This window comes from Micropterus salmoides, unplaced genomic scaffold, assembly GCF_014851395.1.
Source record: "Micropterus salmoides isolate LMB-PRFRI ecotype aquatic unplaced genomic scaffold, ASM1485139v1 Ms_hic_scaffold_1, whole genome shotgun sequence".
NCBI classification, from domain to species: domain Eukaryota; kingdom Metazoa; phylum Chordata; class Actinopteri; order Centrarchiformes; family Centrarchidae; genus Micropterus; species Micropterus salmoides.
Genome location: NW_024040040.1, coordinates 2,368,392 through 2,396,293, shown reverse-complemented (window position 1 = coordinate 2,396,293; position 27,902 = coordinate 2,368,392). Strand labels below are relative to the sequence as shown.

General features: G+C 39.9%; 3 protein-coding genes and 1 pseudogene across 3 annotated transcripts in view; 1 reads left to right on the top strand and 3 right to left on the bottom strand.

Annotated features, from left to right (window-relative positions):
- The window catches only part of LOC119887775, an 878,746-nt pseudogene that overhangs the window by 644,759 nt on the left and 206,085 nt on the right, over window positions 1-27,902 (top strand).
- Window positions 1-27,902, bottom strand: part of LOC119889520 (NLR family CARD domain-containing protein 3-like) — a 237,846-nt gene that overhangs the window by 42,153 nt on the left and 167,791 nt on the right.
- On the bottom strand, window positions 1,332-15,015 carry LOC119900766 (gastrula zinc finger protein XlCGF57.1-like). The gene is made up of 2 exons (XM_038716037.1): window positions 14,578-15,015; window positions 1,332-4,241 (listed from the first exon to the last, which is right to left on the bottom strand). The coding sequence occupies exons 1-2, from the start codon at window positions 14,747-14,749 to the stop codon at window positions 2,422-2,424; spliced, it is 1,992 nt and encodes a 663-aa protein (XP_038571965.1). The 5' UTR covers window positions 14,750-15,015; the 3' UTR covers window positions 1,332-2,421.
- Window positions 20,249-27,137, bottom strand: LOC119905129 (gastrula zinc finger protein XlCGF57.1-like). Its single transcript, XM_038721907.1, has 2 exons — window positions 26,721-27,137; window positions 20,249-22,699 (listed from the first exon to the last, which is right to left on the bottom strand). The coding sequence occupies exons 1-2, from the start codon at window positions 26,890-26,892 to the stop codon at window positions 21,255-21,257; spliced, it is 1,617 nt and encodes a 538-aa protein (XP_038577835.1). The 5' UTR covers window positions 26,893-27,137; the 3' UTR covers window positions 20,249-21,254.

The following is a 27,902-nucleotide window of genomic DNA, read 5'->3' as shown; positions in this document are numbered from 1 at the left end:
AGCCGCTTGAGATGCAGCATCTTGTTTTCAAGAGGGTCCAAAGACACACACACATACAACAGAAAAACAAAAAAACTAAACAAAAAAAACAACGAAAACTAAATAACAAAACAAAACGCTCAAAACTATTGACAGGGTATATGCACAGGAATCCTGAAGTGAAAATCAATACCTTTTAAGACCTTTTTCCAAGACTTTTTCAACATATTTTAAGACTGCCGCACCACTTTGGGCTGTAACCAATTAAATCAGCCACACACAAAAGGAACATTTTTAGTAGTTTTTAAAAAGGAATTTAAATATATTTATAACATTTATTGCCTGTATGTCATCAGGTTGTAACGCCACCTAATAATTGAGGCATTCACCAACTTTCCCAGTTGCCTACAACAGGCTGTATGGGCCAAGAGTTTTCTATGTGAAGCACTGGTCAGATTTCCTGCGAAAAGCCACTGTCTTACAAAGGCTATGACGTTTATGTACGCAACATAACAGCAATTAATTTTCTGTTTTAGTTGGTTTAAACTAGATAATGTGAGCTTGCCTGCAATAATATGTGTGATAACTTTCACAACAAAATTCCAGTAGGCCAGGAGGGATCAAAGATGGGATCAAAGATCTACTGATCAACTCCAGAACTCAGCTGCCAGGCTTTTAACCAGAACAAAGAAATATGACCACATTACTCCTATTTTAGCTTCATTACACTGGCTCCCAGTATGTTTTAGAATTGACTTTAAAATTCTATTGATCACTTTTAAAGCTCTTCATGGCCTCTCGCCTTGTTATATTTCTGACCTTTTAGTCCCATACGCACCAGCACGTACCTTGAGATCCTCGGGCAGAGGTCTGTTGTCTGTTCCAGAGTCTCGACTGAAAACTAAAGGGGACAGAGCGTTTGCTGTCAGGGCCCCGAGGCTCTGGAACAGCCTGCCCGAGGAAATCAGGTCGGCTGAGTCAGTGAACTCTTTTAAGTCCCTTCTTAAAACATACTTTTATAGGAGAGCTTTTCCCGATCTTATTTGACTTTATTTTACTAATTTTATATTTATCTTAAACGTGTATTTTAGTCTTTTCAATGTTTTCTTGCTTTTATCTTGTATTGTTTTTGTATTATTGTCTTTACATTTATTAAAGCATTTGTTTTTGAAAAGTTTTGAAAAGTGCTCTACAAATAAAGATTATTATATTATTATAAAGATGAAGAGAATAACGAAAGTAGTGTAGGTGGTGCAGTTTATTCATAAACTTTGTGAAAGAAAAATGTTCTAGGCTACAACCTTGATTTTAGGCAGGCTAACTCATCAATAATCATACCCGTTTACGCAGAACAATGAGTTCAACATTTATTTGTTGCAACACATCAAACTTCATTCAGGCTGTGATTGATCTGTTCACAAAAAGTGACACTGACAATAGCATTGGCTTTATGACAAGTTGAACGTATTTCAATAAAAGGCACCGATTTATAGCCAGCTAACGTTAACCAAACCCACATGCACCTTGAATTTTCCTTGTTGTCTTCTATCTTACCAATTCAGCTGCTGGTGGCTCATCTCGCCCTTGTTTTTGAGGAACGGGGCTGTTCAAGTGGCCACATTTGGACGATTAGCATTGAGGGTCCGGCAGGGTGGGAGATTACGGTCGGTTGTACTCGTAAATCATTTTTCTCTTCGCATGGATCTATTTTTTGGGGCAAGACTGAAATAGGGGCACCGTAGATCCCTGCGCCTAACGTTACAGAAACGATCACACAGTGGCTATGCACTGCCTGTCTAGTATTTTTGGCTATGCATTATATATAAATACGTTCACCTACACTTTTAGCAAACAAACTCTTTGGACTTACACTGACAAAAATATCTGCAAAATGTAATACCTTGTTAAATGGCGATTGTTGCTATATTTATTTATTACCTTTTAAGACTTTTTAAGACCCCGCGGACACCCTGACTGAGTTAGTAGGCAGCTTACACCCTCACCCCAGAGCGAAGACACATCATGGTTCAGACATGTTATAGCTAGCACAATAAGTACATCTAATTTACTCACACAATCAGGACCCATAATACATTTGTGATTCAATGAGAAAAAGTATCAAACAAGAAATCAATTAGACGATTACATGAAGAAAATTGCAATTACAAGTAATACTGTTGAGTCCAGCATTAGTAATATGCACACACATTGTTAAGATATTGAAATATAGATAACCTAAATATGCGAAAAGGTGACATGGATCTCAAGGAAAGAGGGAGATTCTTACCAGGACACGTGGACCAGCACATGTTTTTCTCACAAACACTAACTTCTCCAGCAGTATGCAATCTCATGTGTGTGGACAAATTGCTTCTTTGACTGAAATGTTACAAACTCAACATGTGAAAGGTTTTTCTCCTGTATGAATTCTTGAGTGTGTGGTCAGAGCTGAGCTTTTTGTAAATCTTTTACCACAGACAGTGTGTGGATTGTCATGTGCTTCACAACATCTCTTCTCCCTTGAGAACCTTTTTTACTAACTGAACAGCTGAAAGGTTTTTCTCCTGTATGAACTTTCAAGTGTTGGGTCAAACTTCTGCTTTTAGGAAATGCTTTACCACAAACTGAACAACTGAAGCATTTCTCCCTTTTGTGGACTCTCATGTGCCTCACAACAGTATCTCTCCGTGGGAAAGTTTTTTGACAAATTGAGCATGTGAAAGGTTTTTCTCCTGTATGAATTCTCAAGTGTGTTTTCAAACTTGAGCTTTGTGTAAATCTTTTACCACAGGCAGAGCAACTGTAGGGCTTCTCCCCTGTGTGAATTCTCAAGTGTTTCACACAATCTCGTCTCTGTTTAAACGTTTTTTTACAAACGGAGCAGCTGAAACGTTTTCCTTCCAAAATAAGTCTAACAGGGGCCTCATTGTTTTTCATAGGGTTTGAACCTGACTGATGCTCCCTGTCACCAGTCACAGGTTGAGAAGAGTCTTCAGTCTTGCCATCAGTATGTGGTTGTAAAAGGAAATCTGGATCAGAGTTCCTGGCCATCTCTGGTCCTCCACAGTCCTCTCCTTCAGTTTCCATTTTGAAATGCTCTGCATCTCGGTTCTCTTCAGTTTGTCTTTGATGAAGCTGTGTGCACTGATGACCTCCACTCCGATGGTGTTGGAGTTGATAAAGCCAAGTGAATCCTCTGCCACATACTCTACAGCTGTATCGTTTCTTCCCTGTGTGGAGTGCCATGTGGTTTGTCAGATTAACCTTTCGTGGAAAGACTTTACCACAAACTGAACAGCTTAATTGCTTCTTCCTTGTGTGGACTCTTGCATGTGCGGACAAATTGCTACTGCTCCTGAATCTTGCTTTACAAATTGAGCATGAGAAAGGTTTTTCACCTGTATGAACTCTTAAGTGTGTGGTCAAACCTGAGCTTAGTGCGAAACTTTTACCACAAACAGAACAGCTGAAGGGTCTCTTCCCTGTATGGACAATAGTGTGCCGAGTAAGCTGTGTCTTTTGTGCAAATCCTTTACCACAGATGGAACAACTGAAAGGTTTCTCACCTGTATGGACTTTCATGTGTTCTTGGAGATATCCCTTTCGTGCGAATCCCATGACACAGACAGAACAACTGTAGGGTTTCTCTCCTGTGTGGATTCTCATGTGTCTCTTCAAACTTGCATTTTGGCTGAAGCGTCTACCACACTCTGAGCAGCTAAATGATTTCCCACCACTGTTACATCCACTGTTATTTTGCAGGGGGGTTGCACCTGACTGAGGTTCCCTGGTCTCCTCCCAATCACAACTGTCATCAGTCTCAGGTTCAGAGGAGTCTGACGTCTTGTCATCAGGATCTGGTTGTAAATGTCTATCTGGATCAGAGTTCCTGGCTGGTTCTGGTCCTCCACAGTCCTCTCCATCAGCTTCTGTTTCCATCTGTTCAGTTAGTCTTTGATGAAGCTGTGAGGACTGAGGTTTCTCTTCATCTTCTTTACTCTTCACAGGGACAGGAGTGAATGTGAACTTGGTGAGATCAGCCTCCTCCAGCCCTCGAAGCTGCTCTCCCTCCTGACTGGTCCAGAGTTCCTCCTGTTCCTCTTTAATGTGTGAGGGTTCTGGTGGGTCCTCCTGGTCCAGACTGGGGCTCCACTCCTCTTTAATATGTGGGGGCTTTGGTAGGTCCTCCTGGTCCAGACTGGGGCTCCAGTCCTGCTGCTCAGGGGGAACCTCTTCTTGACTCACCAACACCAGTTGGACATCTGTGGAGAATAATGAAATGCATACACACATTGTAACTACATCAGTTTCTGTAAACAGCTGTAAATTTGGGGTGTGACCCACCCAGCTGATGTGACACAGATGTACGCCATGATAGTAATGAAGCAACCCCCCCCTCTTCTGCTTTGAGTCAAAGGCAGTTTTTCCCCCATACGTTCATTTATTTGTGGCGGCCCGCCACAACAACAACGCTGATTGCCACATATTGATTTTCAATGTGATTTTTTTACTAAGCCCATTTAAAATCGTATTTGATTGCAGAGCGCCGTAGCGCATTGGCGCAGCACTTCCTCTTGCTCGTCCCTCTCTCTCTCTCACCCGTACCCCTCTCTCTCCCTCATGGAACACCACTGCACAAATCTGTCCAACACAGCGCAGTCAATGTCGGAGACCCAGCTTAAAAAAAAAGGCATCAGCAAGCATGCAAGGACCCTAGCTAATAAGGAGAGCTAAGTTAACGTTAGACTGTAGCTGGATTTTCGAGGCTAGCACGCTGTACATAGCTGGTAGTCAATATCGATGCACGCACCCCCCCCGCCACAGTTACACTGTCATTCTGTGGGAAACACTGGAAGTGGTAACATAGCTGATAGAGTTTTGCAATATAAACATCTAAAAAGTGAGGCGCAAACTTGCTCTGTTTGGGATTGTGAGCTGCACTTTATCAGAGGTACTGAAGGTAATGTGTGGAGTTGTAGGGTTGGGACGATGGCATCGTCTATCGGCGATGACTGACAGACATCACGACGTTGAGCCGGCATCGTGATTGTAAACCCCCTGCCCCTCCAGCAGAAAAAAATCTCAAATTTTCACATTATACCACTCTGTGAAAGCAGCTTTTAATGACCACAAACATTCTTATTATTGTTAAAGTTTGCATTGCTCCTGCCTCGGAATTCTCTTCTCCCCACAATCTGACACACTCACACACCTACATCTAAGGTAAACAGCCCGACTTGCCCCGCCTCTCTGTCTCTCTCCCACCATCTGCTCCATTTTCTCCATCAGCAATATGTTTTATAAAGTTGTCTAAAAGACTGAGAAATCATCTTTTTCCCGTATATTTCCACCCGCAATCCGCTATAATATGTACTCTTCCCATATTATCAGAGCAGCAGGTGAGCCACACGTCGGCTTATTAATGACGCAGCCTATCAAACAACTGAAATGCTGCTTTACCTGGTCCGTGCGTAAAATATCCACCGCGACCGTGACTTGTAACGTAAGTTAATAGTCTACCAATTTTTTTTTGAGTGAAGTTTGTGCGAGAACATGTGCACATAAGACAACTGCTCACGACTGCCCGCGCACCCGATGACATCATCCATCCCAATGTGTCATTGCAGACATCATCTGATGGAAATTTTGTAGACATCGCCCAACCCTAGTGTGGATTTGTGGTGAGATTTCTGTCTGATCACAAGTGAATTCACTTTGTTTCGGTTTCCACCTCCTTGTCTCATCCAGTTCTGTGTCTGTCATATGGTCTGAAGGGGATACTAACACATCAGCAGAGCTATGATGTAATAAACAGCAGAGTACAGGGCAGGAAGACTTTTTTAAATACATTATGGATTCTCATTAAATGACTAATGACATTAGTCTCATAATATTGCAACTTTCTCTGGACATGTCAGAGAACACAGATATGTGGGAGAGATTTTGAATGTGCTGAAAGGTTTGAAGATGAGTGTCAAATTCAAGACTTGGGACAGATATGAAAGCTTGAACTTTGACAAACATTTTTACTAATCAACAAAAATAGACAACAATCAGAATACAAAGGTTTCACAGAGATGATCAGAGATCGGTGCAAAAGAGTTTATTCCAATACAGGACAGATAAACCCGTACAACATCCCTGCAGGTCGGAGGGTGGTGTAATCCTGTGGTCTGCAGACAGCCTTATATATCCCCCTCTGGGCTCGTTTACCCACACCTCTCCTTTTGGTGAACTTCTTTTCCTCTGCTGTCATGCTGCTTACATGTGTTGTTTTACCAATTAACACTGTTCTCCAGCTGTCATTCATTACTGTATTGTTGATTTTCTATATTTTTACATTACTGGATAAGAAGTTACATTTAAACTTCAGTCTCACTGTATTTTTTAAAAGTTATGCATGCATAATTTGACACACAATTGTATTTCTTAAAAAATTAATACAAGAATAACATATGTAATGCTGTATCTTTCATTAATGCTTGGATTCTTAAAGTAATGTTGATGTTGTGCTGGCCGTTTTCTGCTTTTCTGTTTTTGCAAAGCCTCTGTTGTCTTTTCCTTCAGCAAGTTCAGTCAAAGCTCACACAGGCTGTAAGAATCAGAGGTTGGAGGTTGACAATCAAACGCTTAATCAGTAATCAAACATATTGTCTTACTATTAGCAGACTAATACATCAACCGTCTCTCATTTAGTCATAACAACAGTAGATAACAGCAGAACGAAGCATGCACTGCATGCATCAGCAGATGTTGAACACCTGCAGCCTCTCCTGCAGTCATACTCCCACTTAAGGATCTAACCACAGTGAGCTTGTTTCTGTTTTCATGACTACAGTTCACCACTTATAAGTCAAGACAAGGCACATCTAGGAAAAAAGAAAATGATTAAGAAAGATTATTAAGCATAATAAAATGATTAAGGATAATCACTGATGTTTGTTTCTTGACCGCACTGCTCCCCTCTCTGTGTCCTAGGCATGCTGATCACGCTATTTTAACCATAACATGACTTTGTGGAATAAGCTGGTGTCTTTTGTGCTGTGTGCTGGAGACAGGACATTCTTACTGTGATGGACTATATTGACGTAACACAATTTTCACTAATTCTGCTTCTACATTTTCTTTTCAGATATGTTTCTCCTGTAGATCAACTTTTCTCATGAAGTAACCCTGCTGAGTCAGCACACATATAGACATGATTCCGTCTTCCCTCCTCTTTTGTGTTTTTCTAACCCTAACCCCATTTTCTACTTAGAAGTGCTGTAATGTATTGATGAATGCAGTAACAAGCTCACTGTGGTTAAGATCCCTGAGTGGGAGCATTGGCTGCAGACACTGAGACTATGCACGCCTTGTTCAACAGTTATCTACTGTAGATTTATGAATGCAGGAGAGGCTGCAGGTGTTCAACATCTGCTGTGACAAGTGCATGCTTTGGTCTGCTGTTACCTACTGTTGTTATGACTACATGAGGAACTATTGATGTGTTAGTCTGCTGATATTAAGACTACATACTTAATTTCTGATTAAGGGGTTGATTGTCAACTTCCAACCTCTGATGCTGAGAGCCTGTGTGAGCTCTGAGTGAACTTGCTGAAGGAATTTTTGCTAAGCTTTGCACGACAGAGAGGGTGAGCTTTCGAGGCAGAGAGAAGATGAATAGATGATGATAAGCACAAAGTAGAAAACAGCAAGATTACTGTAAGAAACCACGCAGTAATGAAAGGCACAGCACTACATGTGTTATTCTTGTAGTAATTCTTTAACAAATATAATTGTGTGTCAGATTATATATGCATAACTTTTGAAAAAAACGGTGAGATTGGAGTTGAAATGTAAATGATGAATTTCTTATCCAGTAGTATAAAAATATAGAAAGTCAACAACACAGAATGATGAATGATAGCTGGAAAACAAAAATTGTTAATTGGTAAAACAACACGTGTAAGCAGCATAAAAGCAGAGGATAAGCAATTCATCATAAGGAAAGGAGGGGGGCAAACCAGCCCAGAAGGGATACATAAGGCTGTCTGCAGACCACAGGATGGACTTCATCCTCCGACCTGCTGGGATGTTGGACGGGTTTATGTGTCCTGTTTTGGAATAAACTCTTGAGATAAAAGCCTTATATTAATCTGCTCTGAACACAGTCTCTCATCGTCTGTTTTATGTAAGCACAGCTAACGTTAGCTTGGCAATTAGCCACTTGTGCAAACAGCTAACTTAAATTGTTGAACGCTATAACGTTATGTACTGTTCAGCTTAGTTAGTTATGTAGCTTAAAGGTTCAGTGTGTAAGATTTAGTGGCATCTAGTGGTAAGGGTTGTGCATTGCAACCATCTGTCCAGCTTACCACTGCCCCCCTAACCTTTCAAAGAGCATAAGACAGCTACGGTGGCTGACACAGCACAAAAAGATGTCTCTTCTGAGACAGAAGAGAGTGGCCAGTCAAGAAATGAGGAACCTTTAGGTATATTTATTATGAAATTATATTTACTTAATTCAGTAAAACCATATTGCTACTTTATCACTGACAGATGTGTCATGGAAAATGTAAACAAAGAGTGTGAAACACTGTCACTGTTTCTGCACCACAGTCCATTATATACCACATATTAAATAAAGTTTATACAAACATTGACAAGGGAAACACATTCATTGTCTCTGTGTTTATGGACCCTCGCCAAAACTGCCCGCCAACAATAATATCTGGCCTGCTGCCAGATTATGGTGCTTTGATAGCGGCAAAATATATAAATAAATAAATAAATACTTTGATAGCTTTGCTTAAAAATAGATCTCAGTGATGGCACCAACAGTTACTCACATAATCACTTTCTCTTTAGTGGTTTTGCCTACAAAATAAAAGCGTAAGAAAGCTTGTTTATTGCAATCTTCTATTTGAAGTTGAACTGAGCTTTTACTTTACTACAGACATTAAAAGAGTCTGTAGCTGCTTGACACACCTCTGAAAGAGCCATCAGAAAACGTGATTCCCCTAAATGTCCTCTGCCTGGAGATACTGGGGAAATGAAAAAGCGTCCCTTGATGGATGTGGATCAAACACCGAAACAAAAATAGTGCAGCACATGCCGTAATCTGACAAACATTCACTGCAGAATTAATTTGTTGCAGAGAAAAAACAAAAACAAATTTGTTCCTAGGTGGATTTTAACTCGCTATCCTTTGGTTGTGAATCCTGCACCTTATCAACTGAGCTATCCAGGCTACATGATGAAACAAAGTGATATTATATTGTCATCCACCATCTAATGGTTAAAAATATTGCTCTGATTCAAAACCTATTTGCAGACCCCAGCAGTATATAGGTGCTGGTCATATAATTTAAAAAAAATTATTAAATAATTATATTTTATAAAATGTATTTCAGTAATTCCATTCAAAAAGTGAAACTTGTATAATGTATACATTCATTCCACACAGACTGATATATTTTAAATGTTTATTTCATTTAATTGTGATGATTAAAACTGACAACTTATGAAAATCCCAAATTCAGTATCTCCGAAAATTAGAATATTACTTAAGACTTATAATTTTTAGAAATGTTGGCCAACTAAAAAGTATGAACATGAAAAGTATGAGCATGTACAGCACTCAGTACTTAGTTGGGGCTCCTTTTGCCTGAATTACTGCAGCAGGTGTTATGAGAGCCCAGGTTGCTCTGATAGTGGCCTTCAGCTCTTCTGCATTGTTGGGTCTGGCGTATCGCATCTTCCTCTTCACAATACCCCATAGATTTTCTATAGGGTTCAGGCCAGTTTGCTGGCCAATTAAGCACAGGGATACCATGGTCCTTAAACCAGGTCCTGGTAGCTTTGGCACTGTGTGCAGGTGCCAAGTCCTGTTGGAAAATGAAATCTGCATCTCCATAAAGTTGGTCAGCAGCAGGAAGCATGAAGTGCTCTAAAACTTCCTGGTAGACGGCTGCGTTGACCTTGGACCTCAGAAAACACAGTGGACCAACAGCAGCAGATGACATGGCACCCAAACCATCACTGACTGTGGAAACTTTACACTGGACTTCAAGCAACGTGGATTCTGTGCCTCTCCTCTCTTCCTCCAGACTCTGGGACCTTGATTTCCAAAGGAAATGCAAAATTGACTTTCATCAGAGAACAGAACTTTGGACCACTCAGCAGCAGTCCAGTCCTTTTTGTCTTTAGCCCAGGCGAGACGCTTCTGACGCTGTGTCTTGTTCAAGAGTGGCTTGACACAAGGAATGCGACAGCTGAAACCCATGTCTTGCATACGTCTGTGCGTGGTGGTTCTTGAAGCACTGACTCCAGCTGCAGTCCACTCTTTGTGAATCTCCCCCACATTTATGAATGGGTTTTGTTTCACAATCCTCTCCAGGGTGCGGTTATCCTTATTGCTTGTACACTTTTCTACCACATCTTTTCCTTCCCTTCGCCTCTCTATTAATGTGCTTGGACACAGAGCTCTGTGAACAGCCAGCCTCTTTAGCAATGACCTTTTGTGTCTTGTCCTCCTTGTGCAAGGTGTCAATGGTCGTCTTTTGGACAGCTGTCAAGTCAGCGTTCTTCCCCATGATTGTGTAGCCTACAGAACTAGACTGAGAGACCATTTAAAGGCCTTTGCAGGTGTTTTGTGCTAATTAGCTGATTAGAGTGTGGCACCAGCTGTCAATATTGAACCTTTTCACAATATTCTAATTTTCTGAGATTCTGATTTTGGGGTTTTCATTAGTTATAGTTATAATCATCAAAATTAAAAGGAATGAACACTTGAAATATATCAGTCTGTGTGGAATGAATTATAAATTATACAAGTTTCACTTTTTGAACGGAATTACTGAAATAAATCAACTTTTTGATGATATTCTAATTATATGACCAGCACCTGTATTATTACTACTACTTTTTTTTCTTCTAATGTACGTATTCAACATAGTGATGAGTGTCTGCACTGCCTGAATTGTAGTAGCATAAGAAGAAGTAGAAGAAGAACATAGTGAGGAAACTGTAGCGCTGTTTGTCCGTTTTCAGCTACTGTAGAAATATGACGATGCAACGTGGCGACGTCCATGGAAATGGGTGCCCTGTCATAAATGTCTCATTCTAAGGTCTAATGGTTTATTATATAAGGTCTTTAGAAACCACTGAAAACATAGTTATGGATCTTATAAGAGCATTTCTGTCAATAGATCCTCAGAAATATTACACACTGAACCTTTGGCACAAATATTACCTGTAGTGAATCACAGCGGAGAGGGAGAAGGACAAGAGGAAGGACTGATGCCATATTACAATAGAGATGTGTTGTGTTAAATGTTGTTTACTTTATTATTTGAGACCTAGAAGTGCTATTTAACCTAGAAGTGTTTTATTCTTCTGTAGAAATGCTGTAGTCATTAGAAGGATGACTGTAGTCTGATCACTGAGTTAAGGTTTGACTACTGATGTTATTCTTTTGATTTAGGGTTTGAGGTTTGACTACTATTATTTAACTTTTAAACCTTTAACCTTGACTACTATATTCTGTGTAAACTTTGAGTGAACTTGTAACCTTTCAATGTCCCTACATGAGAAGAGAAGCTGCTCAGGCAGAATATGCAAAACCTAGCCTCGCCTGACTGTGACCATGCAAATGGACCTACGCCATGTACAGTATGTAAAACCTAGCTAGCGCACGATAGGTACTGTCGGTTTAAAGGGAGATAAGATGCAGCTAAGGTCTACAGAAGGATCTGATAGTATACAATGTAGCAGTATGAATGAGTCATCGAAGTAAGACACGTGCTGCAGGTCATGTACGCCTGAAATGAGATCATGACAGGCACACTGTGCTGAGACTACTGTAAGAGACCAAGCTTTTGTGAAAGATACAGCACTACATATCTATGTTTGATGTGTTAACCTATGTTATTCTTTTATTAATCTTTTTTAAAAATACAATTGTGTGTTTAGAGTTTTAATGGTGTCAAATTATGCAACAGTACATGTTAACGGCCACAAGATGGCAGCAGAGGGTATGAAATTAACCATTAGGAAGGGGCGTGGTCAGCGAACACAAGGTGGAGACTGGCCGTATAACAGAAACTTCCTAACCGGCAGATCATATCCCAACTGCTTGGTAACCATGGTACCCTTATGGGTAAGGAACTGATTTCGGAAAAAGGCCATTACAGATCAACAGTTCCTAAGATAAAATAGCTTTCCTAACTTTAGATAAGAAAAGTGTATTACAGAAGCATCCTAACTTCATAAAATCTTAAACTCTCCTAACTTTAGGAGAACTGTTAAGCTGTCATAACTTTTACTTTTCCACCAGGTAGTGTTTGCTAACTCGTTTAATCCACATTGTTGCTCTTTTATTGCTTTTACAGAATCAACCAAATGTAAACAGGCGGAACTTAATTGATTCTAACAATGTGTTTGATGACAAAACACTCGTTAGTAGAAAGGCTGTAGGCGATGTAATGCTGGATTATGTCTCATTATGTAACATAATTTAAAGTGAAAGTTAAACTGAACTGGTGGTCAGCGAACATGCCTTATATTTACCTTTCATTCGTCTCCGCCTATAGTGTTCGCTGACCACTCCCTTCCAATGATGATGATTTATCTTCTGCTGCCATCTAGTGGCCCTTTTCATGTACTGTTTTACCAATTTAACCCTTTCACTAATGTCAAAGTTACCACTTTTTTGCTGTTATCATAATTATTGTTATAATTTATCCTTTTTATATTTTAACATTATATATATATATTCACCAATTTGTTTCAACTTCAGTCTCACCGTATTTTTTTAAAGTTATACAGGCATAATTTGACACCATTCAAACTTAAACACTTACAATTATTTTTTTAAAGAATTAATAGGGAATAACATACTTGATAAATGTATAACATGATTCAACATATCAAACATGAGCATGTAGCGCCGTGTCCTTTACAAAGCTTTGTTTCTTACAGTCGACATCATTCACAGTATGCCATGATCTCATGTGTACGTGACTTGCAGCAGGTGCCTTACTGCTATTATGTCCTTCGGTCGGCTAGGTTTTGCTTATTCTGCCTGGTTCATGAATAACACACAGAATATAATCCTTTAAGTCTTAAGAATAGAATACTTACACACTCAGTAGTCAAACCTTACATTGAAAGAATGACATTAGTGGTCAACACCTTTACCCAGTGAGACCACAGTCATTCTCCCAACGGCTGCGCTAAATGCACTTCTGAGTAATACAGCACCACTAGGATATCATAATAAAGGTTTAGATGAAATACAGCAAACCAACAAAGTAAACAAAGGAATTATTCAACATTACCAACACCTCTAAGTCATCTGACTTGAAGTTCAATGATAGTTGTTGTTTCTGCTCCATGTTCAGGGTATGTTTCATTAAAAAAAAATACCGTTTAGCTCGGTGAAATGAGAAAAGTGACAGGTAACAGACATAAAAGTTGATAACCGATAACCGATGTTGGATTGAGTATTTAGGATTTCCTAACCGGAGATAAGATAGGATTCCTAAGGTTAGTTAGGATTTGGTTATGTAATACCAAATTAAGAAAAATCCTATCTTAGACTCTTCCTATCTTAACTTAAGATCTCAGTAGCTTGGTGGCAGCGTCGCTGTTTTCTGAATCAAACAGCTTTTCAGTAATAAAGCAGCGCGGTAGCTTCCACACACGCTACATTTTCACAAGCATTTCTGAAGGATCAGTAAGTGACGCCACCTCCACACACGGACCTGTACGTGCAGCCGGCAGAAGCGCTTCCTGTGACGGTGACATCACGTACCGATCCTTGGGCTGATGTCTGCGACTAAAGACGCGCACGACTGAGTTTACTTTCTATTGTAATAGTTATTGTAACACCTCTTGTGAGAAGGATCAGGGTCCAGCCTGGACACCTCTTCCTCTAGTGAGGAGGAAACTTTGATATGTGGTGGCAGAAACTGGTTTCCTTGAGATGAGATGAGCTCTCTCTCTCTCTCTCTCAGGCCTATTGCCATGAATGATTATGTTGTTTAGGTTGCTAATTCACATATAAACAATAAAAAATATATAATTAATAAGCAATGAAATGACATTATAAAACCTAAACAAAGAGGAATAAAAACACAATATAGGTCTATGTTACAATGAAAATATGTCTTGCTTTTTGACAAGGAGTACAATTTTTCAAAGGACAATTATTGAAATAACAAAACAATATTAATGATAATAAGGTGTAAATTAAGTAACTTTATACAAACAACAATGGTTCTCAGTTTGTTGCATGAGGAATTACATTTAGCTGCAATGATATGGCAGCAAGCAAGAGTGTTTGTGTGTTTGATTTATCTCTCACACACTGTTTGGAGCAGGTTTTTAGTCTTTCTTCTTTTGCTACTGTGGAATGTTGGTATGTGTGTGTGTATATATATATATATATATATATATACACATACACACACACACACACACACATCTAACTATAAGATATTAAAAAAATAAAAGTAGCTTAGAAGTAGCTAGTTAAACATTTGTACCTTTTGTAGTACGGGCTAATCAGGAAGTTACACCTGAAGTTAATAAGTCTTCGTAGTGACTACAAACCTGCTCTGTGTAACCGGACTTCAGGCTTGAAAACAGCGTCCAGTAGTTTGCGTTGTCCACAAAGTTCCTCCTCGTACTCTGCTATCGTTCTTTCAAACAGCTCAAATATCTCTTCAGCAGCCGCACTTAGTCGCTGCTGGACAAAAGCTCTCAGCGTTTGGACTTTAGACATGTTTACAGCAGCTTTTCCTCCAGACACACTCCGTTACAGACACGCAGCTCACTCTGATAAAATACACACTGTGAGGCCGAGCTCCGGCTCCGGCTACTTCCTGCTAACAAGCTAACTTCCTTTAGCATTCTTGGCTAACAGGAGATGAGTCTGAGGTGAAACATCCCGAAAGTTTAAACAGAGTCCACTTAAACACGTTTATCCTCACATGCAGGCTCTGCTGCTGAACTCCGGCTGCATCTCACGGTGACAGAAAAAGTTACCATAGTTACCAAAGTTAGCATGTTAGCCACCGGAAGTGGAACTTCGGATATAAATCAACGTTAAAGGTGCGTGCTGCCACCTGCTGGACCGGAGTGGGTAACATCAGGATTTTAAAATCGGGGCATCAGGACAAAAATTTCATTTAAGTTATTTCACGGAAATTAAATCTGTTTGAGTGAAATGTTGACATAAATTTATTTGAACCTGTGACTGTTTATCTCCTGTTTCTAACAGACCTTTGATGCTCCACTCGGGGGGCGAGCTAGACTCACAGCACAGTGAGGGCAGAGCTTCATCACAGGGCCCAACTTCTACGAAGTTTAAGTTGACAATTAAAATGGTTAAAAATAAAACGTAAAAGAACTGATAAATATGTTAAAATGTGTCACTTGTTGAGCCAAGAAAGCCTTTGTCAAATAAAACATATAGAAAAACCACACTGTGAGACAACGTTGTAGAACAAAGCCAACTTGCATGTCAAGTAAAAATATTTCAGCACCAAGGACAGCGCCGTGCTGACAGGCGAACAGCGACAGCTGATCGACAGGATTGGTGCATGCTGAACACGCCAAGTAGGCTACACTCTCTCAATCAGTGGCACACAACATAAAGAGACACGTGTGGAGACACATAGGCTACAGGTCCAAGATGCAGTAAGCAACAGATTTCTCTAAAATTCTAAGTGACATCTTCATAACTGAAATGTTAATAATTAAAGACAAAATTTTGTCTTACCAATTGTTGTCCCTGCTGAGCAGGGCCTTCTCTGTCCACTGGTTTGGTCCACTTAACGATCATCCAGCACAAATAATCCGAACAAAACTATATACATATCATTGTCCCTTTTTACATTTTCATGCTCCTCTCCTTCATGGTGGCAAACCTGCCAACCACTTTGTCCTTGTCAAAATTTATGTCCCGCTCCACACACTGCAAGGTGAGATTTGACAGCCTCATCCATGCAGCAAATAGTTCTTAATGAGCCGCAGATGGCTGAAACTTCTTTCTGCAGTGCTGCTGCTGATGGGAATGGTTTTATAAATCCTGTGAAGAATGGTCAGATGTGGGTACGCTCAATCCATGTTGTTGGTAATAAGGAATGGCAGGTGGTAAGATCCATGTCTAACTCGGAACACAATGCACAAAATGAGCGAAACTTGTCCACTGCGTCCTCTGGTTTGGGTATGTCTTCTCATTTTCTCATTTTCTCCTCAGCTTCTGGGTGCTCAAACCTCTGTGGGCAAAGTATTGCGAACAGTTTGCCCATTGTTTTGAAGTCCCAAAATCAACTTTCAGACTGCCCCACAAAAACATAGAGGATGTGAAAATAAACAACTGTTTTTAAAGCGCCGTCTGCTGTCCGGGATCTGGTCATCCTCTGCGTCCTCGTTGCCCTCGCCTCTGGTCATCCTCTGCGTCCTCGTTGCCCTCGCCTCTGGTCATCCTCTGCGTCCTTATACATTTCCAGAGTCAGGAAACGGGCAGGAAACATCACTGCAGATCCATCTCACCCCGGACACAACCTGTTCCAGCTCCTCCCCTCTGGTAGGCGCTACAGAGCACTGTACGCCAAAACCAACAGACTCAGAAGCAGTTTCTTCCCACAAGGCATCACTCTGATGAACAGCTGATTTCTGACTCACAGTGTCAGGAACAATTCCTGTGCAATAACCCAGTAACTCTGTCTCTAATCAGCACCTGTTTACTGGTTTCCACTTATTATTTATTTATTCACCATTCTCTATTTCAGTGCTGTTCATACTATGTCATATTGTATATACTGTATACCAATACACCTACCTCAGGTCATAAGGTCATAGGTCTTATTTATTTCTTCCAGCATCCTTTGCACTATGCTCCATCACACTGTGTACATGTGTACATGTGTACATGTATGTGTACCTGTATATCATATCCACCTTCAACATGTACATAATGAGAATAATAGTTTACTCTTGCATCCTTTGCACTCTGATCACTGCACTATTTGTCAATATGTCTATATTGTTTTGTTCATAGTGTGAATGTTAGTGTTGTCTACACTGTAGTTTGTGTCTGATTTTATTTATTTATTGTGTTATAGTATTTTTGTATGAGTAAGCATCGTGAGCAATGTACAATACTGAGTTGAATTCCTCGTATGTGCACACATACCTGGCAATAAAACTGATTCTGATTCTGATTCTGATTCTGAAATAGCTCCTCCTCTGGTGAGTTTTTCTAGGCTCGATCTCTGCTTGCCTTATCGTTAGCCAGTATCAGGCTAGTAGGGCAAACAATCAAATACAAATACAATTTGTATTTCAACGTAGGCTAACGTATTATATAAACGTTACTCTATGATTTATGTTTTTTTAAATGTGTCTGCTTAGAATATACGTTAGTGTTTTTGCTGAATGTAATGGTTATTCTTTTGCTGGCTTATCATTGACACCAGGAGTGAAGTGACTGTTACGTTTCAGATATGATCTCTTTATTGGCAAAGTGACTCATGCTTTTGCACACCTTCTATAATATAATGTGTTCAAAAGATATAAGCTTCGCAGTCCATTGGGGACAATGGACTGCAAAGCTTATATCTGGTTGGCCGCCCCCATGCACCCATGCTATCTCTGCTTATCGATCCACTCCCTTCCCATATCTACCACCCTGCACTACAGTCGTTCTCTTTCTATATTAGATTTCCTACAGCCCATCAGTACATGTTCAACAGATTCCTTACAGTCTCACATTTATCTAATTGTCTTTTTCATGGTTTACAAAGTAGCTCTGAGCGCTGTGTGTCCTCATCTTAACTTAGAAAAACTAATATCTTTCTTTCGGAAAGTAATAGGGGTTTTATGTAACCTTCTGACAGACTTTAGAAGTTTGTAATAATTTCAAAACTTTGTGTCTTTACTCCTGATTTTCTGCAGTGGGTTAATGATAGCAGCTATTCTTCAAATATTCCTGAACCAAGTACACAATGTTAAAACTCCTCTCTGTCCACTCTCTACTCTTTTATAATATTTACTACTACTAATAATAATTGCTGGACTGAGTTGTCTAGTATCTAATGTGTTTACCAGAGTATGTCATGTTCTCCCAATAGTTCTGCAGAACAGCTGATGCTGAAGTTTCCGTTTCCTCCTCCCTGAAGTTTGATCCAGTATGTTAGTGAGAACTCTGTTCTCCTTAAAAGCAGTTATGGTCAAGATTTTGCCTGCTCCAACACTAAGTCCTAGTGCTCTGTATCGTGTCCTAGTTTCTTCTCTCCTCACATGGTTTCCTTGCAAATGAGGAGAAACAGCGATGCAGTTCACAAACTTGGGATGTTCTCCCGCTGCTTGTGTAGGAGCCATTTATGTTTATTGTTGGCATGATATATTATTTTTAGGGCTGCGCACATTAACGCATTATTATCGCGTTAACACATTAATTCATTAATGAGACAATTACTTTATCGCATGTTAATGCAGTTTAAACAAAATTATTATTTTGAAAGTGCGTTGCTCACTGGCTCTGAATACAGTCAAACCACAGGTCATAGGAGGGGGGATGTTGATCACCCTGCAAATCACCCACCCAAACAAACAGCGGAGGGAGGCTTCGGATTTACAAGAAATATTTTGATGCTGCTGTGTAAAGGGAATACTGCTGGTAAAAAGCACATTATTTGTTTAAAGTGTTTGCAAACCACATGTTATTGCACTTTTGTGTATATAGCAGTACATTTAAATTAAAAGTTAAACTTTTTGTTGGCGCAACCAGGCAGCTACCAGAATTACGGTGTTTCTGCCATTGCTCTACGTCATTACACCACAGTTATGCTGTGTGATCATGCGCAGTAGACGCTGGTGCTAACGCTCTAGTCTACTTTTGGAGACTCTAGGAACCACAAGTAACCCTGCATTCTGGGAGCGCAGTGCTCTGGTGGGGTAGTAAGGTACTATGAGCTCTTTAAGATAAGATGGTGCCTGACCATTAAGAGCTTTGTAGGTAAGAAGAATGATTTTAAATTCTATTCTGGATTTTACTGGAAGCCAATGCAAAGAAGCTAAAACAGGAGAAATATGATCTCTTTTCCTGGTTCCTGTCAGAACACGTGCTGCAGCATTCTGGATCAGCTGAAGAGTCTTAACGGACTTTTTCGAGCAGCCTGATAATAAGGAATTGCAGTAATCCAGCCTAGAAGTAACAAATGCATGGACTAGTTTTTCTGCATCATTTCTAGACAGGATGTTCCTGATTTTCGCAATATTACGTAGATGAAAAAAGGCGGTCCTTGAAATTTGCTTAATGTGAGACTTAAACGACATGTCCTGATCAAAGATAACTCCAAGATTCCTCACAGTGGTGCTGGAGGCCAGGGCGATGCCATCAAGAGAAACTATATCTTTAGATAATGCGTCACGGAGGTGCTTAGGCCCCAGAACAATAACTTCAGTTTTATCTGAGTTTAACATTAGAAAATTACAGGTCATCCAGGTTTTAACATCCTGAAGGCACATTTGAAGTTTAGCTAACTGATGAGTTTCATCTGGCTTGATCGATAGATATAACTGAGTATCATCTGCATAACAATGAAAGCTTATGGAATATTTCCTGATAATATTGCCTAAAGGAAGCATATATAAAGCGAAGAGGATTGGTCCGAGGACAGATCCTTGAGGAACTCCATGACTAACTTTGGCATGCATGGAGGACTCATAAAAGGACCATCATGAATAACTTCAACTATTAATATTGAATTCAATTTATTGATTTATACCAAATTATGTATAAAATACAGAATCAAGTGAAATGAAAATATTTTCATGTTAATATTTACACTTTGTGAGTTTCTCTTTTATTTCCTCCAGGTGTGAAGTTCCTGGTCAGAGAAGCCAAAACTGTACTCGAATAAAAGTAATGTTACTTTACAAAAACAAGTACTCAAGTAGAAGGAAAAGAGGGACTCAAAATAACTAAAAGGAGTAAGAATACAAAAATATTTTCCAATACAAAAAATTACTTGAGTAGAGATTAACTTAAAATAAATATAAAAACACTCTGTGGACAAAAGAGTCACACAAGAACTGAAATAGTAATTAAGGTCTTGGTTACGTAGGCTAGCAGTGTAAACTCAACAAGAGAACACAGACTGACACGAGGACTAGATGCAAAAGAGATTATTGACAAATGAGTAAAATTGTCTTGGTTATGGGAGAGCTGAGGCAGGTACTTCAATCAAGGAGCTGAATGAGGCAAGGCGGGTCAACATCATTTAAGCATTCCACATTTAATTAGTAACTCTTAATGATTTACAAAAGGTTTACAATGAATTCACATCATAAATCAATAGAAAATCAAGAAAAACAACACTTTGTTAAAAAAAAAAAACAACGCCTGAAATAAGTCAGAATATTCTTAATTTACAGGAAGATATCTGAAGAAAAGAAAACCAGACTGTTTAACAAACTGGAATGAGCTGGTAGGAAGGAATGTTCTACAGAGAAACCAGTTTGTTAATGACAGGTTATCATCGTCTACTTATTTCTTACTAATGACTTGTAGCTGATCATTAAAGGAAATGTTTCCCAGAGCTGAAATGAGGCTTCAAAGCTCCAATCTGAAGTATAAAGCTAAAGAGGCAGGACAGACTGACTGTGAGGGACATGAAACCGTCCTGGTTGGATCTGGAGAAAATGCATTGTGAAGTTCAGGGTAAGTTAACCAAACTTGATCTATTTTCTACAAAACTCCCTTTGTTTCCACAGAGTGTTTCCTTGTTCAGCCGAGGCAGAAGGATCTGTCTAGATAGCCAATATGAGGTTTGTTGATGCGACAAAACAACTGCAATAAACCCGAACCTCTATTTTAAATCCAACAAAGTTTCTCTAAAATGATCTGACCAAAATACCACTAATATACAGTAGTATGAGCAGCTTAAGAGTCAACAAAACTGCCGTTTTACACATATTGAGATCAATTCAAGACCAGGAGTCCATTCAATTAAAAAATTAACTGTGTTGTTTGGAGGTAAGTCTGGTCATTTCATTTATAAATCACATTTAAAGCAACATGTTGACCATAGTGCAGTACAGGTGACATAAATACTTTGATCCATTTCAATTTCATGTTATACCAAATATCACCTGGAAAACAACCAAATAATGTGCCAGATAAAAACAGTTTTGAACTGATCAGTGTTGAGCCAAGTCTTGCCCTCAGTACTTCAGTCCTGCTGTAAGAAATCGGCTCAACCAGCATCTCTGCAGCTTCATTTACTCCCACTGCTCTCACCAGCACACCTGTGTGATTTGACATACTCGAACCGAGTGAATGTTTTATTACAAACACTACAACTAAATGGTTTCTCCCCTGTGTGGACAATCAAGTGTTGTCTCAGATGTCCCCTTGTTGAAAATGCTTTACCACAAAACGAACAACTAAATGGTTTTTCCCCTGTGTGGATTTTCATGTGTCTGGACAAATGGCTTCTTTGACTGAATCTTTTTTTACAAACTGAGCATGAGAAAGGTTTTTCTCCTGTATGAATTCTTAAGTGTAATGTCAACCTGGAGTTTAGTGCAAATCCTTTACCACAAACTGAACAACTAAAGGGTCTCTCCCCAGTGTGGACTGTCATGTGCTTCACAACATCTCCTCTCCCATGAAAACTTTTCTTACAAACTGAGCAGCTGAAAGGTTTTTCTCCTGTATGAACTTTTAAGTGTTGGGTCAAACTTCCGCTTTCAGAAAATCCTTTACCACAAACTGAACAACTGAAAGGTTTCTCCCCTGTGTGGATTCTCATGTGCTTCACAAGATCTCCTCTTCGCTGAAAAGGTTTTTTACAAACTGAGCAGCTGAAAGGTTTTTCTCCTGTATGAACTCCCAGGTGTGTGGTCAAATTTGAGTTTTGTGCAAATCTTTTACCACAGACAGAACAACTGAAGGGTTTCTCTCCCGTGTGGATTCTCATGTGCATCACCATGTCAGCTCTCCATTGAAAACTTTTTTTACAAAATGAACAACTAAATGGTTTCTTTACTTGTTGGCCTCCACTGTGTTCTTGCAGATGTTCTTTGTTGCCAAAGCCTGTAGCACATTCAGAGAAGCTACTTGATGTTTTTCCTGTAATACATTCCACATCACTTACTTCATTGTATTGCAGCGAGTTTGACTCATGTTCCCCGGTCTCCTCCCATTCGTCATCAGTCTCAGGTTCAGAGTGTGACACTATGTCATCAGTAGCTAGTTGTCCATCAATTTCTGTTTCTATCTGTTCAGTTAGTAATTGATGAAGCTGTGAAGGCTGAGGTTCCTCTTCATTGTCTTCTTCACTCTTCACAAGGACAGGAGTGAATGTGAACTTCATGATATCAGCCTCCTCTAGTCCTTGAAGTGGCTCTTCCTTCAGACTGGTCCAGAGTTCCTCCTGTTCCTCTTTAAAGTGTGAGGGCTCTGGTGGGTCCTCCTGGTCAAGGCTGGGCCTCCATCCCTCTTTAATGTGTGAGGGCTGTGGTGGGTATTCCTGGTCCAGATTGGGGCTCCACTCCTCTTTAATGTGCGGGGGCTCTGGTGGGTCCTTCTGGTCCAGACTGGGACGCCACTCCTCTTTAGTATTTGGGGGCTCTGGTGGGTCCTCCTGGTTCAGACTGGTGCACCACTTCTGCTGCTCAGTGGGAACCTCTTCTTTATTCACCAACAGCAGCTGGATGCCTGAAAAACAGCAAAATACATACACACATTTTTGAAAATTGACTTCCTGTTAACATTTTAACCACCGATACAAAACTTTCTAAAACGTGGTAAAATAACCTACTAGAATTAGGGTAATGTATTCCTTCAAATAAAATGTGCAAATATTACCGGTGCGACTTAAGATAATTGCTTAAAAGTGATCAATAAAATTTTAAAGTCAATTCTAAAACATACTGGGAGCCAGTGTAGTGAAGCTAAAATAGGAGTAATGTGGTCATATTTCTTTGTTCTGGTTAAAAGCCTGGCAGCTGAGTTCTGGACAGTCTGGAGTCCATCAATATATTTTTGGGTTAAACAGGTAAAAAGGCTGTTGCAATAATCCAGGCGTGATGAGATGAAGGCGTGTAAAATGGTCTCGGTGTCCTTAAAAGTTAACATAGATCGAATTTTATATATTTCTAAGTTGATAAAAACATGATTGAACAAGCTTTGTGGTGTGCTGCTCGAAATTTAAATTACTATCAAACCAGACACCAAGGTTCTTTGCAACAGGCTTAATGTGATTTACTAGCGGACCCAATGACCAGGATTTCTGTTTTGTCTGAGTTCAGCTGGAGGAAATTATTTGACATCCATTTTTTAACTTCACAAAGGCAGTTGTTAAGTGAGCTCAGCATTCCAGGGTCTGTGGTTCTGACGGGCAAGTATATTTGTGTGTCATCAGCATAAATATGAAAAGAAATGCCATGTTTATGGATAATATGTCCAAGGGGAAGCAGATACAAGGAAAACAAAATGGGTCCTTAGACCGACCCCTGAGGCACACCATATTTAAACTGGACAGAACGAAGAGACATAGTTGTTTACAGACACGCAAAACTTCCTATTTGACAGGTAGGATGAAAACCATTCTAGGGCAGTACCAGAGATCCCCACCCAGTGCCTCAGCCGGATTTTATCCATTCATCCATCATCAACAACAAAAAACAATATAGTTAGCAACAGACGGCAACAAAGGGGAACATTTCCACAACAATCATCTTCATCATCACCACCATCATCATCATCATCATCATGATCAACATCATTCATTCGTAGGGCTGGACGATATGGCCAAAACTTTTATCACGATAAAAAGTTTCATATCTTTCGATATTGATAATTATCACAATAAGTATCAAATCGTTATTTCTTTCAAGTTTAAAGGCTGATTTTTGCTTCTGAGTTAAAGTTGAAGAAACCTGATGGTTAATTGTGGTTTAAACTTTTCTTTATGGTCAACACTTCATGCCAAACAGGGGATCACTTCACAAATCTGAGATAGAACATTCAAAACATATGAAACAATCTTTGTCAACTAATACAGTGGATAGAAAAAGTCTACACACCCCTGTTAAAATGCCAGGTTCAATAATGAGACAAAGACAAATCATGTCAGAAACTTTTCTACCTTTAATGTGAACAACTCCATAGAAAAACAAACTGAAATCTTCGAGGGGGAAAATTAAAATTAAAAACCTTACAATAACCTGGTTGCATAAGTGTGCACAACCTCTTATAACTGGGGATGTGGCTGTGTTCAGAATTAACCAATCACATTCAAACTCAGGTTAACTAGAAGTCATTACACACCTGCCATCATTTAAAGTGACTCTGATTAATCACAAAGAAAGCTCAGCTGTTCTAGTAGGATTTTCCTGATATTTTCTCAGATGCATCTCCGAGCAAAAGTCACGGTCCGCAGAGAGCTTCCAAAGCATCAGAGAGATCTCATTGTTGAAAGACATAAGTCAGGAGACGGGTACAAAAGAATTTCCAAAGCATTAGATATAACCTGGAACACAGTGAAGACAGTCATCATCAAGTGGAGAAAATATGGCACAACTGTGACTTTACCAAGAACTGGACGTCCCTCCAAAATTAATGAAAAGACGAAAAGAAAGTGGTCAGGGAGGCTTCCAAGAGGCCTACAGCAACATTAAAGGAACTGCAGCAATTTCTAGCAAGTATTAGCTGTGTGGTACATGTGACAACTATCTCCCGTATTCTTCATCTGAATGGGCTATGGGGTAGGGTGGAAAGACGGAAGCCTTTTCTTACAAAGAAAAACATCCAAGCATCCAAATCCACAAAAGCATGGCTTCACCAGAAGAAGATGAATGTTTTGGAATGGCCCAGCCAGAGCCCAGACCTGAATCCAATTGAACATCTGTGGGGTGATCTGAAGAGGGCGTGCACAGGCGATGTCCTCGCAATCTGACAGATTTGGAACGCTTTGCAAAGAAGACTGGGCAAATATTGCCACTTCAAGATGTGCCATGCTAATAGTCTCCTACCCAAAAAGACTGACTGCTTTGATAAAATGAAAAGGTGATTCAACAAAGTATTAGTCTAAGGGTGTGCACACTTATGCAACCAGGTTATTGCAGGTTTTATTTTTCATTTTTCCCCCTCGAAGATTTCAAATTGTTTTTGAATTTAATTGTTGACATTATAGGTGGAAAAAGTTCTGACATGATTTATCTTTGTCTCATTATTTTACATAATAAGAACCTGGCATTTTAACAGGGGTGTGGAGACTTTTTCTATCCACTGTATGCATAAGTAAAATTAAGTATAAGCTTTTTTCAGTTCTTTTTCCTCAACAAAATAATCTTCATAAAAAATAAGTTTGTATGGTTCAAGTGAATAAAATAAATTTACTTGAATATTTATTTGTTATATTGTTTTCCAAAAAAATGATATTGTGATAATTATTGTAATTTTTTATTGTCCAGCCCTATCATTCGTAAAACCAATTATTAAATTATTATAGATTATCTGCTTCTCCGGACTGAGTTTAGAAAGGAGATGGCAGTTGGAATGAAAACCTTCTATTCTATGTCTATTGCTCTTTACCGGGGGAAATCTAAACTGAGACATAAAGCATGTATGTGTAGCAATACGGGGTATTCCCAGTTTAGACCGGGCCTTTCTTCATTGTGACTCTTTGATGCACGTTATGCAAATCAATCCATTTCCATAACTGATGACAACAACGTCCTAACCCAGGGGCAGTAAGCAGGTAATATACCATTGTGTAAACAAGTAGTAACACTTTCTGTACTAGCAGCTATTAAAAGTACTAATACCATCCATCCATCTTCATCCGCTTATCCGGGATCGGTCGCGGGGGCAGCAGCTCCAGCAGGGGACCCCAAACTTCTTTTCCCGAGCCACATTAACCAGCTCTGACTCGGGGATCCCGAGGCGTTCCCAGGCCAGTGTGGAGATATAATCTCTCCACCTAGTCCTGGGTCTTCCTCCTCCCAGCTAGACGTGCCTGGAACACCTCCCTAGGGAGGCGTCCTGGAAGCATCCTTACCAGATGCCCAAACCACCTCAACTGGCTCCTTTCAACGCAAAGGAGCAGCGGCTCTACTCTGAGCTCCTCGCAGATGGCCGAGCTTCTCACCCTATCTCTAAGGGAGACACCAGCCACCCGCCTGAGGAAACATTTTGGCCGCTTTTACCCGCGGTACTAATATCAAGTTGTATAAATACTCAGCAGACTTTTACTTGTAACAAAGTCAATAAAACAAGAACAATATACTTAGAGTAAGTACTCATTGTTCTGAAATATGTCCCCTGTGACTGTTATACTATAAAATACTATATAATCAGATAATTAGTTTTGAAGCTTTACAGTGAAAGCAGGATTTTACTGATGTAGATGAAGGTGAAGCTTTATTTTTTAGGCAAGTGAAGAGTTGTTCTGCTGTCCAGAGACCTAAAACTAACCCTTCCTGGAACTAATGAGGTCTGAACTGGAGACACTATCATTATCCACACTACATACAGAGTATAAAATAAAACAGTTTATTACAGCATTGATTGATTGATCTTCCATATTCAATAATGGTCAGCAAGAAAATAATTCCTACATCAGGGTTTGAATGCAGGACTTTTACTGGCAGTGGAGTATTTTCACAGAGTGGTATTAGTACTTTTACTGCAGTAAAGGCAGTTTCAGTGAGAATAAGCAGTAAAGTGCACAAACCTGCTCTGTGTAACCGGACTTCAGGCTTGAAAACAGCGTCCAGTAGTTTGCGTTGTCCACAAAGTTCCTCCTCGTACTCTGCTATCGTTCTTTCAAACAGCTCAAATATCTCTTCAGCAGCCGCACTTAGTCGCTGCTGGACAAAAGCTCTCAGCGTTTGGACTTTAGACATGTTTACAGCAGCTTTTCCTCCAGACACACTCCGTTACAGACACGCAGCTCACTCTGATAAAATACACACTGTGAGGCCGAGCTCCGGCTCCGGCTACTTCCTGCTGACAAGCTAACTTCCTTTAGCATTCTTGGCTAACAGGAGATGAGTCTGAGGTGAAACATCCCGAAAGTTTAAACAGAGTCCACTTAAACACGTTTATCCTCACATGCAGGCTCTGCTGCTGAACTCCAGCTGGATCTTGGTGACGGAAACGTTAGCACGTTAGCCACCCGGAAGTACACTTCGGAGATAAATCAACGTTATGTGCGCGCTGCCACCTGCTGGACCGGAGTGTGAACCATCAGGACTCTGAAAGACTTATGTGACGGAAATTAAATATGTTTTTTTCTTTTCTTTATTAGTATAACAGTATTAACAATGCAACATACAGGGATACATACACTTAAAAGATATCTATGAAGATTCTCAGTCATCCAGGTCATAGTTATCCAAGGAAGGTTAAAAATCAAGGGCAACTGGACTTGGTTCACAGCTGAATCAGCTGCCTTCTTTCTTCCTCATATTTCTGACAGTGAACCATAACGTGTCTCTTGTTGCCCACTTATGTTACACCTGCCAGAGTTATGCTGACCAATATTGAATAATGCACTATTGGCTCGTCTCTCCTGTTCCTTCCTGCATATCTAATTTCTCCTACTCTCCTCTCAACTCAACTCAACTCAACCACCATCCTTCCTCTCTTCCTCCCATTGCTTTTGCCTCTTTCATTTTGTGTTTAATAATGCTCTTCATTTCTGTCTTACTGAAGTTAACTGCTACCTTGATATAGTCCCTTATAGGCCTCCTTTGCAACCTGCTATTTCCCTTGATGCCAGTGTGTGCTGGTATCCATAAAATATGACTGCAATGCCCATCATTTGAACTATGTATAATATTTGTTATACTTCTGTCTAAATGTCTCATCTGCTGTCTGAATGACTGCTCTGTAAACTGGTTAGTGATGAACT